Source organism: Salvelinus alpinus, chromosome 15 (assembly GCF_045679555.1).
Source record: "Salvelinus alpinus chromosome 15, SLU_Salpinus.1, whole genome shotgun sequence".
NCBI classification, from domain to species: Eukaryota; Metazoa; Chordata; class Actinopteri; order Salmoniformes; family Salmonidae; genus Salvelinus; species Salvelinus alpinus.
In genome coordinates this window covers 18,091,561-18,105,601 of record NC_092100.1, presented here as the reverse complement: position 1 = coordinate 18,105,601, position 14,041 = coordinate 18,091,561, and the positions used below count along the sequence as shown (strand labels likewise).

Below are 14,041 nucleotides of genomic sequence, written 5' to 3'. Positions count from 1 at the left end.
CTGTACGCCTATGTAGATAATCCATAAAAATCATCCATTTCCAGTTACAATAGTCATTTACAACATTAACAATGTCCACACTGTATTTCTGATCAATTTGATGTTATTTTAAAAATGGACAAATATTTTTTTTGCTTTTCTTTCATAAACAAGGACATTTCTAAGTGACCCCAAACTTTTGAATGTATATAGTAGTAGTATATATATATATTACACACACAAAATGTGCCACATTCATTTTGCCATCGATGGCTTACCGTGGCTGGCAGCACTGATGCCTAGGAGGGTGAGGTTGGTGGTCAGGTTGCCCGTGCTGTTGGAGGTGCTAAGGGAAGGAAACACCAATGTGTCGCCCGTGTCCAGCGGAGTGGGCAGTGGTGGGGGGAACTGGATATTGGTCAGATCGGGCAGGGAGCCTCCTGTGTTGAGAGTGGCCGGGATCAATGACGTGTTCACTTCCTGATCAGGTGATGGAAATATACTAGAGGGGAGAAAGAACAGGGGTACACATGACCTAAAACAGCACATGGCAAAGGTAATCCATTCTGAATTATTTTTGCTTGTTTTCATGAATTATGACATTTTTCTATGCCTTGTGTGGAAATGTCAGTTATCTGGTGTCATAGGTCCTCTCTCAGACAGACACACTTTCTCTTCACAGAGTAATCTTTGAACATAATTAATTCTAAGCATGGCCTGGATAGTGATCTTTCTCACAGCACCTTTCTACAGTGTATGGTCCTGCCGGTGTACCATATTTAGATTTATGAATGATAGGATGTGCAGTAAGTACTCACTTGATCCCAGGGACTTCACAAGACTTGGGTCTTGAGTCATTCTGAAAGGCAAAGCACACTCAGCATTTAAAAAAATCCCAAAATTGTGAGCAAGCACTGATATAACTAGGCTTCATGTTCGCTCCTCTACCTTTTTGTTACCCCACTGTGTATCCTTGTCTGCGTGTGATTCAGACTCCTCAGTCCCAGGAACTGTAAGGAGCAGCACTGAATGGTGAAAAAGAAATCAGGTAATGACCAACAATTGAAGGCACTAATTTAAAATCAACCCACATTGCAGTATTTTCAAAGTAGTACTTTTCCTGTAGTGAAATTAAGTTGCTTAATGTTTTTTTAGACACTGTTAAAACATCAGGTAGAGCTCAATGGCAGGTAGCTAGATGCTTCCCGTTTACAGAATACCACACAAATGTGTGTCACCACAATATTATTGATCCGTTTTCCATGCATTCTTGAGTAATATCAATTACAAATCAAAATACGACACCAACATTTCCCTCATCAGAAAGCAGTGGTTGGTTGTACACAAGGGGATAGCGTCACAGAAAGAGAATAGTTGCTCCAACATGGACAAAACCTGTTAGCTAGTGGAACCTGGGATGGAAGTTAAGGATTTTGGGCACTGGCCAGTCGGGCTAGTGGAGCATACATTTTACTAGCCAGGGTCCGAAGTCTATAACATGCGATATTTGAAGACAACATGTCACCAGCTGGCGTGCTAGATGGGCACATTTTCTAATAGCCCGGTCTAAAAAGTAAGAGTCAGTGCCTCCCGAGTGGCGCAGCGGTCTAAGGCAGATGGGCACAGCTTGTCATTACCGGGAGTCCCATAGGGTGGCGCACAATTGGCCCAGCGTCGTCCAGGTTAGGGGAGGGTTTGGCCGGGGGGGTGGGGGGCTTTACTTGGCTCATCGTGCTCTAGTGACTCCTTGTGGTGGGCCGGGTGCCTGCAAGCTGACTGGTGTCGTGGAAAATTGCAAGATTATGTTATAGTGCTTGTAAGATTATATTATAATCTTTGTATTGCATTAGAATGGTTGTTTTATTCGACAGAATATAATCTGTTGACTATTGTGTGTGTGTGTGTGTGTGTTCCACTGAGGATGGGCCTCTATGAGATAGCACTGACAGAGGAGATTTACGATGTCTTTGGCCAATAAAGCCTAAAGAGCATTCCAGATAGTGAGGTAATGTTTTTGAACTATGAAGTACCAGGAACGAGTTTAGAACCTCATTTTAGAGACCAAACTGAGCGATAATTTATAGCGAATGCAATCTGGCTAAGGGATACTCCTTTCTCAAGTAAAAGGCACTTTGTGAAGCGTTCTGTGGTTCGTCATGTAAATTGAGAGGGGTGTATCTTGGCTATAAAATATCTTTGTATTCGACTGTAGGGACTCTCAGAATTCATTATAGACACTGAATTGATCTGAGAGTCAAAGGGCTATTGTAAAGCTCATAATATTTTTAAAGATGAAATTTAAGTATAACTGACTGGTGTATGGTTTGTAACTCTCCTCATTTGGTAATACAGGAAATTGCTACGACACTGGTCGTCAGTTGAACGGTGTTTCCTCCGACACATTGGTGCAGCTGGCTTCCGGGTTAAGCGTGGTTTGGCAGGTCATGTTTCGGAGGACGCATGACTCGACCTTCACCTCTCCCGAGCCCGTTGGGGAGGGGGGGAATACTTTATTTTTTTAAGTAACCATAATAATTAGGATTAATTTCCATCCCTGAGTGTAACCCAACCCACTCATGTAATACATGATCCAGAAGACTGTGGCTTACCCTTTCATGACGACATGTGGATTCTAGGGATGCATGATACAGTTGAAGTCAGAAGTTCACATTCACCTTTGCCAAATACATTTAAACGTGTCACAATTCCTGACATTTAATCCAAGTAAAAATATCCTGTTTTAGGTCAGTTAGGATCACCACTTTATTTTAAGAATGTGAAATGGCAGAATAATTGTAGAGAGAATAATTTATTTCAGGTATTATTTCTTTCATCACATTCCCAGTGGGTCAGAAGTTTACATACACTCAATTAGTATTTGATAGCACTGCCTTTAAATTGTTTAACTTGGGTCAAACATTTTGGGTAGCTCCCACAATAAGTTGGGTGAATTTTGGCCCATTCCTCCTGACAGAGCTGGTGTAACTAAGTCAGGTTTGTAGGCCTCCTTGCTCATTTTCAGTTCTGCCCACACATTTTCTATAGGATTGAGGTCAGGGCTTTGTGATGGCCACTCCAATACCTTGACTGTGTTGTCCTTAAGCCATTTTTCCACAACTTTGGAAGTATGCTTGGGGTCATTGTCCATTTGGAAGACCCATTTGCGACCAAGCTTTAACTTCCTGACTGATGTCTTGAGATGTTGCTTCAATATTTCCACATAATTTTTCTTCCTCATGATGCCATCTATTTTGTGAAGTGCACCAGTCCCGCCTGCAGCAAAGCACCCCCACAACATGATGCTGCCACCCCGCTTCACGGTTGGGATGGTGTTCTTCGGCTTGCAAGCCTCCCCCTTTTTCCTCCAAACATAACGATGGTCATTATGGCCAAACAGTTCTATTTCTGTTTCATCAGACCAAAGGACATTTCTCCAAAAAGTACAATCTTTGTCCCCATGTGCAGTTGCAAACCGTAGTCTGGCTTTTTCATGGCGGTTTTGGAGCAGTGGCTTCTTCCTTGCTGAGCGGCCTTTCAGGTTATGTCGATATAGGACTCGTTTTACTGTGGATAGAAATACTTTTGTACCCATTTCCTCCAGCATCTTCACAAGGTCCTTTGCTGTTGTTCTAGGATTGATTTGCAATTTTAGCACCAAAGTACGTTCATCTCTAGGAGACAGAACGCGTCTCCTTCCTGAGCGATATGACGGCTTCGTGGTCCCATGGTGTTTATACTTGCACACTATTGTTTGTACAGATGAACGTGGTACCTTCAGGCGTTTGGAAATTGCTCCCAAGGGTGAACCAGACCTGTGGAGGTCTATATAAAATAAAACAATTCTGAGGTCTTGGCTGTGTTCTTTTGATTTTCCTATGATGTCAAGCAAAGAGGCACTGAGTTTGAAGGTATGCCTTGAAATACATCCACAGGTACACCTCCAATTGACTCAAATGATGTCAATTAGCCTATCAGAAGCTTCTAAAGCTATGACATAATTTTCTGGAATTTTCCAAGCTGTTTAAAGGCACAGTCAACTTAGTGTATGTAAACTTCTGACCCACTGGAATTGTGATATAGTGAATTATAAGTGAAATAATCTGTCTGTAAACAATAGTTGGAAAAATTACTTGTGTCATGCACAAAGTAGATGTCCTAACCGACTTGCCAAAACTCTAGTTTGTTAACAAGAAACTTGTGGAGTGGTTGAAAAACTAGTTTTAATGACCCCAACCTAAGTGTATGTAAACTTCAACTGTATATCGGAATCGGCCGATATTATCTAAAAATGCCAACATCGGCCTCCCGGGTGGCGCAGTGGTCTAGGGCACTGCATCGCAGCGCTAGCTGTGCCACCAAAGACTCTGGGTTCGCGCCCAGGCTCTGTCGCAGCCGGCCGCGACCGGGAGGTCCGTGGGGCGACGCACAATTGGCCTAGTGTCGTCCGGGTTAGGGAGGGTTTGGCCGGTAGGGATATCCTTGTCTCATCGCGCACCAGCGACTCCTGTGGCGGGCCGGGCGCAGTGCGCGCTAGCCAGGTGCACAGTGTTTCCTCCGACACATTGGTGCGGCTGGCTTCCGGGTTGGAGGCGCGCTGTGTTAAGAAGCAGTGCGGCTTGGTTGGGTTGTGTTTCGGAGGACGCATGGCTTTCGACCTTCGTCTCTCCCGAGCCCGTACGGGAGTTGTAGCGATGAGACAAGATAGTAATAACTAACAATTGGATACCACGAAATTGGGGAGAAAATGGGGTAAAAAAAAAAATATAATAATACAAGATAAAAAAAATGCCAACATCGGTATCGGCTGATGTCTAGTTTAATGCCCGATGTGCAAAACCGATGTCAAGGCTGACCTGCATACCTATATAAAGAAGGTGCATGACGTAATGACGCCACGTAAAATTTTGCGATATACGTACAACACAGCATTCCTAAAACTAGCCCACAATGTCTGCTCTGTGGATCGAGGTAAAATCCATTAAAGCCACGATAATAGTATTCATTGCCCTTGACAATCAACCGTTCTCTGACGTGGGTGATGTTGGCTTTCGCCGACTTGTTCGAGCACTGGTTAACACCACCAAGTGTGCTATTTTTCCGATGTTGCTCTAGCGGAGTTACACAGTAATAGCGTAAATGCTATTAGCTTCACGACATACATACATACATACTATGGAACGTCGTTTGGGTCTTTGCGTGTCAAAAAAAAGACCGTAGCATTGTCAAAGCTGTACAAAAAAGTCTGGAAAAACCGGCCGTGAACGATGTGTTTACAATACCGCGCTGGTAATAATGCATAATTTGTTCGACCGCAACTTCTGGGGTAGCTAGCTTTAGTTTGGTACCTAGCTTGCACCAATACAACCAGCCTGAAAACAATGACCAGTAGAAACTACAGTCCTATTCATTATTCTTAACAATGATTTAGGAATCATTGTGAGTAAGTATTAGCTAGGTAGCCACTTGTTGTTCGCCAATTGAAACTGAACTTCAGTTCATGAAAATAAATTGCTAGCCAGCAACTTAACCCGGTTGCCCAAAGCTAACGTTATAAGCAGCCAGCAAGCTTTATCTGGTTAGTGAGGCTCGACCAGACAGAGTTAAGTTGTGAAGCTAGCTACAGTAAGGATTAGGCACAATGGTGGGATTTGCGGTTAGTCTTCAAAATAAAAGTATTGACAGTGACGCAAACTAATACAAATAGTAGAATTATGCCATACTTTTATTTTTAAGGCTAACCGCAAAGTCCACTATTGTGGCTAGCTTCACATAGATAGGTCCGACTACCATCAAATAAAAACTGCATTAGGATTATTTTAGATGACACCTTGCTATAAAGTTAGCTAGCTAACTGAAACAGATGGAATTTTGCTATGTTTTTGGGGAAGAACATTGTTTGCATCCATGAGCTAGCTAGCTTTTATTTATTTTTACTTTACCAGCATCATAGCATAAATATCGATGAATTGTTGTGACATATGAAATACGAGTGATTGTGTAATCAATGTGTAAAATTAATGAACGCGTTAAATTATGTGACATGCAGTCGTATTTAGGTCCTGATTGGTCAAACTTATTTGACACGTCAAATAAGTGTTAAATAGTATATTCTTTGACATGCAAAGACCCAAACAGCGTTCCATAGAAATCCTGGTTGAGAATGAAACTACTGAACAAATATACAATGAAACAGCACAGCAAGTAAGTGAAAGAAATAGGTTTTGATTGTTTTACTGGTAATGGGGAAATACGTAAATGCCAACAAAATAACTTTTTGGTCAGTGTGGTGTGTGTAACCTTTTATTTAACTAGGCAAGTCAGTTAAGAATAAATTCTTATTTACAATGACGGTCTACCCCGGACGACACTGGACCAATTGTGCAGCGCCCTATGGGACTCCCAATCACGGCCGGATGCAATACAGTCTGGATTCGAACCAGGGACTGTAGTGACGCCTCTTGCACAGATGCAGTGCCTTTGACCGCTGCGTCCCTGTGTGTGTGTGAGTTAACCATTTAACTGTACTAGAATGCTTACAAGGCCACTAACATGTTAAATATCAGTATCGTTTTTTTTGTCAAGGAAAATATCAGATATCGGTATCAGCCAAAAATGTAATTTCGGTGCATTACTAGTGGATTCATGCATAAAGTGGTACAGGCCTGAATAAATAGAAGCTGTTCCGTGTCCATGTATCCTGGATCCTCCATTACCTTGTTTAGGCTGGAGCTCTTGTGAACCCCCTGCAAATGAGTCCTGGGGCACAGGGTTCATGGCGCTCTGGTGTAGGGCTGAGTCTGAGTTCGTCCTGTGGCATTAGAATGAAGTGAAAGATCAACAAAATCTCTGGCCCCTATTCACCAACCACATATGTGCCATGGTATTTTTCAGACTGGGTCAAATACATTTAAGTTGTTAAATTAAGCATGCAATATTAAATAATATGCTATATACACGGGCATTGCATATCCTGTGCTTTTCCTGAATGTAGATGAAATTGCTCCCAACCCTAGTTTTTCCAAATATGAAGTCGTCGTTAATGGCCTACCTCCTCCAACTGGTATCCGGTGGGGGTGAGAGGTACACTGAGCCATAGGGGCAGCTGTCAATGTGAATCTCAGTTAAGGATATATATATATATAAATAGCTGTGAAATATAAAATCTTATGTAAATCTATATTTGAATGGTCAAGTTAACTGTCCGTATTCATTGACTAAAGTGCAAAGTCTACCTAAGAATTATCCAACAATGACAACACGCTGTTTTAATACTAATCAAGTAAAATTGTTGTAAAGACCACTGTGGTCTACTCTAAAATAAGCCGAGTCAGAGAGGAAGATGCAAAGCGAGAGGGTTTACTCCGCCCAAAAGGTCAGTGTCAATTTGGTTTAAAAAAAATTGTAATTTCTAATTTGCTAAGTACGGCTTATTGGATCGAATAGGAGTTTTGTAATGGTTAGGTTTTTACGAATTAACTGATATAAGTGGATGTACGTGGAATTTTGGCAACTTAAAAAATATATAAAAAAATAACTATATTTATGTTGCCTGTTGTTCACGTGCTTATCTGCCCTTTCATTGGCTAGAATGGTCCCACCTGATATCGCTTTCCATCTTAGAGGACATGCATTTCCATTGTTAGTGCAGTCACAACTATCTTGTCAATATAATAGATAATCTCTGGCTGAGTGCAGAAGAAGGATATCTGGCGGCCATGTTTGTCCACAGAGAGGGGCCGGCGGTGCGGGGAGGTGATGCGGTTCCGATCGCGGTAAACGCGGTCCACCAGCCCGTGATGCCTGGTCGACCGACTGCTGTCCAAGGTGGAATTCTGGACAGGAAACGCAAAAATCAACCATATGAGAAACATTTGTCATTTGAAGCATACATACAAAAAAATTATACAATTTCAAAATGTCTTTGTATAATATGGTGGAAATGTATTCTTTTAAAAAATGGGTCAAGCTATGGGCCCTCATACACATTCTCAAGTTAGCAAACATATTACAAAAATGGAATGCCATGATATAGAAAGCAATAACATAGGCTACTTGTGTCTTCTTAAAGGCCAGTGCAGTCTAAAACGTGATTTTCCTGTTAAATAAAAATAAACACACTCAACATAAAAACGCAACCATTTCAAAAGAGTTACAGTTCATATAAGGAAATCCGTCAATTGAAATGAATTAGTCCTTAATATATGGATTTCACATGAATGGGAATACAGATATGCATCTGTTGGTCACAGATAACTAAAAAATAATAATAATAATTAAAAAGGGCGTGGATCAGAAACCCAGTCAGTACCTGGTGTCACCATTTGCCTCATGCAGCACAACATCTCCTTCACAGAGTTGATCAGGCTGTTGATTGTGACCTGTGGAATGTTGTCCCACTCCTCTTCAATGGCTGTGCAAAGTTGCTGGATATTGGTGGGAACTGGAACACGCTGTCGTACATGTTGATCCAGATCATGCCCATACCATAACCCCACCATGCAGTAATTCTTTGGTTGTGCAAACCCACATCAGTCAACCGGTCTCATCAGCTGTCGGGTGGCTTGTCTCAGACAATCCCACAGGTGAAGAAGCCGGATGTGGAGGTCCTGGGCTGGCGTGGTTACACGTGGTCTGCGGTTGTGAGGCCGGTTGGATGTACTGCCAAATTCTCTAAAACGATGTTTGAAGCGGCTTATGGTAGAGAAATTAACATTAAATTCTCTGGCAATAACTCTGGTGGACAATCCTGCAGTCAGCATGCCAATTGCACACTCCCTCAAATTGAGACATCTGTGGCATTGTGTGACAAAACTGCACATTTTAGAGTGACCTTTTATTGTCCCCGCACAAGGTGCACCCGCGTAATGATCATACTGTTTAATCAGCTTCTTGATATGCCACACCCATCAGGTGGATGCATTATCTTGGCAAAGGAGTAATGCTCACTAACAGTGATGTAAACAAATTTATGCACAAAACTTTTGCGAAAGAAGCTTTTTGTGCTATGGAACATTTCTGGGATCTTTTATTTCGGCTCGCTTTACATGTTGCGTTCATATTTCTTTTCAGTACATTTTTACACTATGATGTTGGAAAAAAATACTGGGAAAATTATGATAATGCCCTTTTAAAAAGAACACCTGCAATCTCTGCCTGTTTTGGTAGGATGGAGTTTTGGCCCGCTTGGTGACATCACCAGGTGGTGAATTTGTTAATAGACCAATAAGAGAGTTCCAAACCTCTCTGCCAATAACAGCTAGTCCCACCCCCCTGAGTAGAAGGGGGGGGCCCTTCTACTCAGACCACTCCCATACAATCATTTAAAACAGAGTAAGGTACTTAAATTGTTACCCAGAAATTATTTGATATGGAGATAAAAACTGCTTCATTGGACCATTAAACATTCAAGATGGGGTGAGGGTGTCTGATTCTCAATGTTAGCTTCCTTCTGAGACGGTTGGTCCCAGAAAATGCAGTGTATCGATACCGATACGCCAGGACACGTCTTCAAAATTGTAAAATACTAAAGAAGTGTCTTGTAGTGTTTACAGGAATCCAATTCAAGGTAACGCGAGGGTAAAACAAAATCATGGAAGCTTTCAAAGACTACATTTCCCTCAGGTGAGACTGATTTGCATCATTAAACATTTTTTTAATTAATTTTTTTAAACCAACTGATAGAGAAGCTGAGAGCTCACCTGAAAAGGCAGGTCAATGTTGCTATTTCCAATCTGATTGACATTGGGCAGTGAGCCTCCATAGTACTGTCCGCGATTCTGCCCTAGTTGCAAATACTGGGTCTTCTGTAACTGCAACTGTGCAAAGTAAAATTGCATGAAAGCATGAATGAATGATAAAACTGATAGGTCTACATGAAAAATCACATTCCAAAACAGTTGATATACAAGTTACAGTGCTAAAGATAGAATGGACCACATCTAAAAAAAGGACACATGAAATAAGACATAGGTTAGCCAGCAGATCCAACACCTTATGCTTGCTTAAAGCTGCACTAGAGGGTCAGACAGACCGTTTGCTTAAATTAAGACACCGCGGAACCAGCGCAAGATTTGGTTCAGAATACATACCTCAATCCAGGGATGAATTCCAAAATGGCTGCTGTGGCATCTGCTACCTAGCATGAGGACGAAAAGGTCAGTTTTCGTAAAAACTAGCAGTCATTCAATCTTCTCGGTATAACATTTGGGATAATGGGACAATTGAGTACAACGCATTTCTTATCCCTCGCGCCGGCGCTGCAGTGTCTTAATTTAAAGGGAAACTTCAGGATGTTGGCAATGAATCATTTATCTACATCCCCAGACACAGATGAACTCAGGGATACCATTTTTATATATCTCTGTGTGCAGTTTTAAGCTCAATACCTAACTGACGTAAACTCAATACTGGAAGTCTTTGGTAACTGCTAGCATGCTCCTTTTGAAGATACTCTTCAAAAAGAGGTAGGGTTTCAGATGTCGAAATATGGGCAGGGACTCCACTGTCCTAACTTTTGGGGGAAGCTTGTTCCACCATTGGGGTCAAGAGGGGGCGGAACAGAGTGCTGCTCCATAGGCAAGCACCAGGGTCTTGAAGATGCTTTGAACTTCGACGGGAAGCCAGTGGAGTGTGCGGACGAGTGGGGAGACATGGGAAGGTTGAACACCAGGGGGGCTGCGGCATTCTGGATAAATTGCAGGGATTTGATGACAAGCAGGGAGCCCAGCCAACAAAAAGTTGCAGTAGTCTAGACAGGAGATGAAATGTGTCTGGATTAGGAACTGCGCCGCCTCCTGTGTGAGGTAAGGTCATACTTTACTGATGTTGTAGAGCATGAAACTGCAGGAGCAAGTCACTGCGTTGATGTTTGCAGAGAATGGCAGGGTGTTGTCCAGGGTTACACCAAGGTTCTTTGCACTCTGGGAGAGGGTCACCGTGGAGTTGTCAACCCGTGATAGAGGTCTTGGAGCAGGCAGACCTTTCCCGGGAGGAAGACCAGCTCTGTTTTGTTGAGCTTGAGGTGGTTGGCTGACATCCCCTCAAAGGAGGAAGAAGAATAGTTGAGTGTCTTCTGCATAGCAATGATAGGACATACCATGTGAGGATATCACAGAGCCGAGTGACTTGGTGTAAAGAGAAAAGAGGACCTAGAACCGAGCCCTGGGGGACACCAGTAGTGAGAACACGTGGTGCAGACACAGATCCTCTCCACACCACCTTGTAGGAGCGACCTGCCAGGTAGGATGCAATTCAGGGGTGTGCAGAGCACGAGACGCCCAACCGTGAGAGGGAGGAGTGGAGGATCTGATGGTTCAGTGTGTCGAAGGCAGCGGATATATCTAGGAGAATGAGAACAGATGAGAGAGAGTCAGCTTTGGCAGAGCGAAGTGCCTCTGACACAGAGGAGAGCAGTCTCAGTTGAGTGAGCCGCCTTGAAGCCTGACTGGTTAGGGTCAAGAATATCAATCTGAGCGAGATAACGAGAGAGTTGGTCATAGACAGCATACTCAAGTCTTTTGGAAAGAAAATAACTTAGGGATACTGGTCTATAGTTTGACAGAGGGGTCGAGTGTTGGTGTCTTGAGGAGGGGAGCGACTCTAGCCATCTTGAAGTCATAGGGGATGCAGTCAGTGGTCAGCTGATGAGAGAAGTGAGGAATGGGAGAAGGTCTCCAAAGATGGTCTGGAGAAGGGAGTCAAATGGGCAGGTTGTGGGGTGGCCGGACATCACTAGTCCCAGGATTTAATCTGAAGAAAGGGAAGAGGACAAGGCGTATGGTAGTTCTGTGTGATTGGGACCAGTGGACTCAGTAGGCTGAGTGAAAGAGGAGCGGATGTCGTCACCTTTTTTTCAAAGGTGTTGACAAAGTAATCGCAGAGAGAGAGGAGGATTAAGGAGGTAGAAAGTGGAGAAGAATTTCACAGGGTTGGAGGCAGAAGCTTGAAATGTAGTGATAAAAAGCAGCTTTAGCAGTGGATAAAGATAAGATCGAGAGCAGGGAGTGGAAGGATGTTAGGTCCTCCGGAAGTTTAGTTTTCCTCCATTTCCACTCAGCTACCCGAAGTCCTGTTAGCACGCAATGAGTCACTCAGCCACAGAGCGGGAGGGGAAGGTCAGCTGTGAGGAAAGGGGACAGTGAGAGTCAAAGGATGCATAAAGGGATGAGACTAGGGTCGAAGAGGCAAAAAGTCAGGAGATAGGAGGGAGCAGAATTTAGCAGGAGGATTGAAGGGGAGAGAGTAGTGGGAGAGAGAGAGCGAAGACTGCAGCGGTGAATAACCATCTGGATAGGGGCTGAGTGGGACAGGTTATCAAGGTGTCAATCTCATTGAGGAACTCTCCAAAGGCACTTTGTGGGCAATAGGCTAACATGAGCCATAAATTGTTTATATCTTAATCAATTCAGTATCAAGTTTGTGCAAGGTCAGTACTATGTCCCAAGTCAAGTGGACAAAGTCAGTAGGCCTAGGCTTAATAGCTGGAATCTGTGTCAATCTCATAAGGAAAGACGTCGCTAGATTTGTCAAACTTTTTTTTTTGTCTTTAAATAAAATAGGCATATTTTAAAACCACAACATAAATCTATCCTGTACTCCTAAACCATTCCATTATTATATTCACAACTGGTAGGTTCACCACCATACTCCTGTCAATAATTACTGAACGATTTAGTTCACCAATTGCTTTAATAATGAATTGCATGAAGGATGGATTAACCAAAGGCCTGATTTGATGGGGATGAATAAACAGTCTAACATGAATATTTGATACAAATCAGACTGATTATTGCCAGTAACCAACTTTGCATTACACATAATGAACATCTTCAAGACAAGGAAGTAAATCCTATGTTCTCCATCTCTGCCTTCCAAGGCTTCGAAGTTGCAAATCTGTCAAATCCCAGCATGCATATACACGTAAATGCTGCGGGATTCTTGGTGCTGTCAAAGATGGTTTGGAACTTTGTAAATATGCAAACCCATTGCATGGCGTTCAAAACTGAATTGTGACTTCTGTCAAAATGGCTTGTCAACATTAGAGTTAACGTTGTATGCATAGTAAGTGACGCTTTAGTTTACAGGTAAACAATTAAAACGTTACAGTCAGTATCAAACGCACCAGTTTGAGTCGAACTGGTAAACATATTCAGTCTTCATTGCAATTTCTAGCGGTTAAATCACTATCTACCTTACTACACGGAATCTTTTGATTGATGTATGGGAATATGAATAGGACCAGGTGCTTGCTAGCAATAACCTAGCTAGTTTTACCTGAGCTTGCCTGGGTGCCTACCATAGCAAACATCAAAGACAGCTCACGGGATGGTTACGGTTAACAAATTGAAAATGCTGACAAAGTAACGCCCCAATCAATGATGGTTATCAGAATACAAATATTTAGCTTTAATTGAGAGGGCTGTCAATCGGCCACTTATGTTTGCCACTGCCGGCTGGCTAAAAACAACTTGTCATAAAAACGTGCTGCAGTTAACGTTAGCTAGCTGACGATAGGTTACTGACAGTACAGCAGCTAGCTAGCCTAGCAGCAGAATTAATCAACAAAACAAGGCACTTACCCGTGCAGCTCTAGTAATGTTTAGGTCTTTCATCACCTCTTCGAAAGCCGCAGTCTCTTCGGCCTGTTTCTGATTATGTAAAGCGATTTTCTCGCTAAATTTACGTGGATTGTTTGAACTCGCCATCTTCTGCTCTTCTTCTCAATGGGACCTTACGCACAACGCTTGGATACGATGGTTTTGTCGTCATTACGCGCGTACATGTTTCTACTGCATTTCGTGGAAATCAAATGAGTATTGTCACAGAATTAAATCAGGAATTACCTTGTGTAGGCCTATTTGATTTGTATTACGTGCTCTAAAACGTCAAGGACATTTGTTTAAAGGGATAGTTCACTCAAAAACGATGTGCATGTCAGCACGACATCAGTCAAGTTTAAGATAGAGCACTTCAGTACCGAGTAAACTGTGATATCCTATTTTCCTACATTGTCACAAACACATGGAGAAATTCCACAAATTAACATTTAATAAAGGCACACCTG

The 14,041-nt window shown here is 42.6% G+C and overlaps 1 protein-coding gene across 2 annotated transcripts in view; it reads right to left on the bottom strand.

Annotated features, from left to right (window-relative positions):
- The window catches only part of LOC139539630 (CREB-regulated transcription coactivator 1-like), a 34,295-nt gene extending 20,515 nt beyond the window's left edge, over positions 1-13,780 (bottom strand). Inside the window, exons 1-8 of one of the 2 annotated variants that reach the window (XM_071342745.1) lie at positions 13,557-13,780; positions 9,678-9,794; positions 7,686-7,811; positions 7,028-7,089; positions 6,693-6,787; positions 928-1,004; positions 798-838; positions 258-481 (exon numbers count right to left, since the gene is read on the bottom strand). In XM_071342745.1, the coding sequence (XP_071198846.1) occupies positions 258-481; positions 798-838; positions 928-1,004; positions 6,693-6,787; positions 7,028-7,089; positions 7,686-7,811; positions 9,678-9,794; positions 13,557-13,682 (868 nt within the window). In that variant the 5' untranslated portion in view covers positions 13,683-13,780. The remainder of the gene's footprint in view (positions 1-257; positions 482-797; positions 839-927; positions 1,005-6,692; positions 6,788-7,027; positions 7,090-7,685; positions 7,812-9,677; positions 9,795-13,556) is intronic. The other variant, XM_071342746.1, reaches the window with a different exon arrangement.
- Between the last annotated feature and the right edge of the window lie 261 nt (positions 13,781-14,041).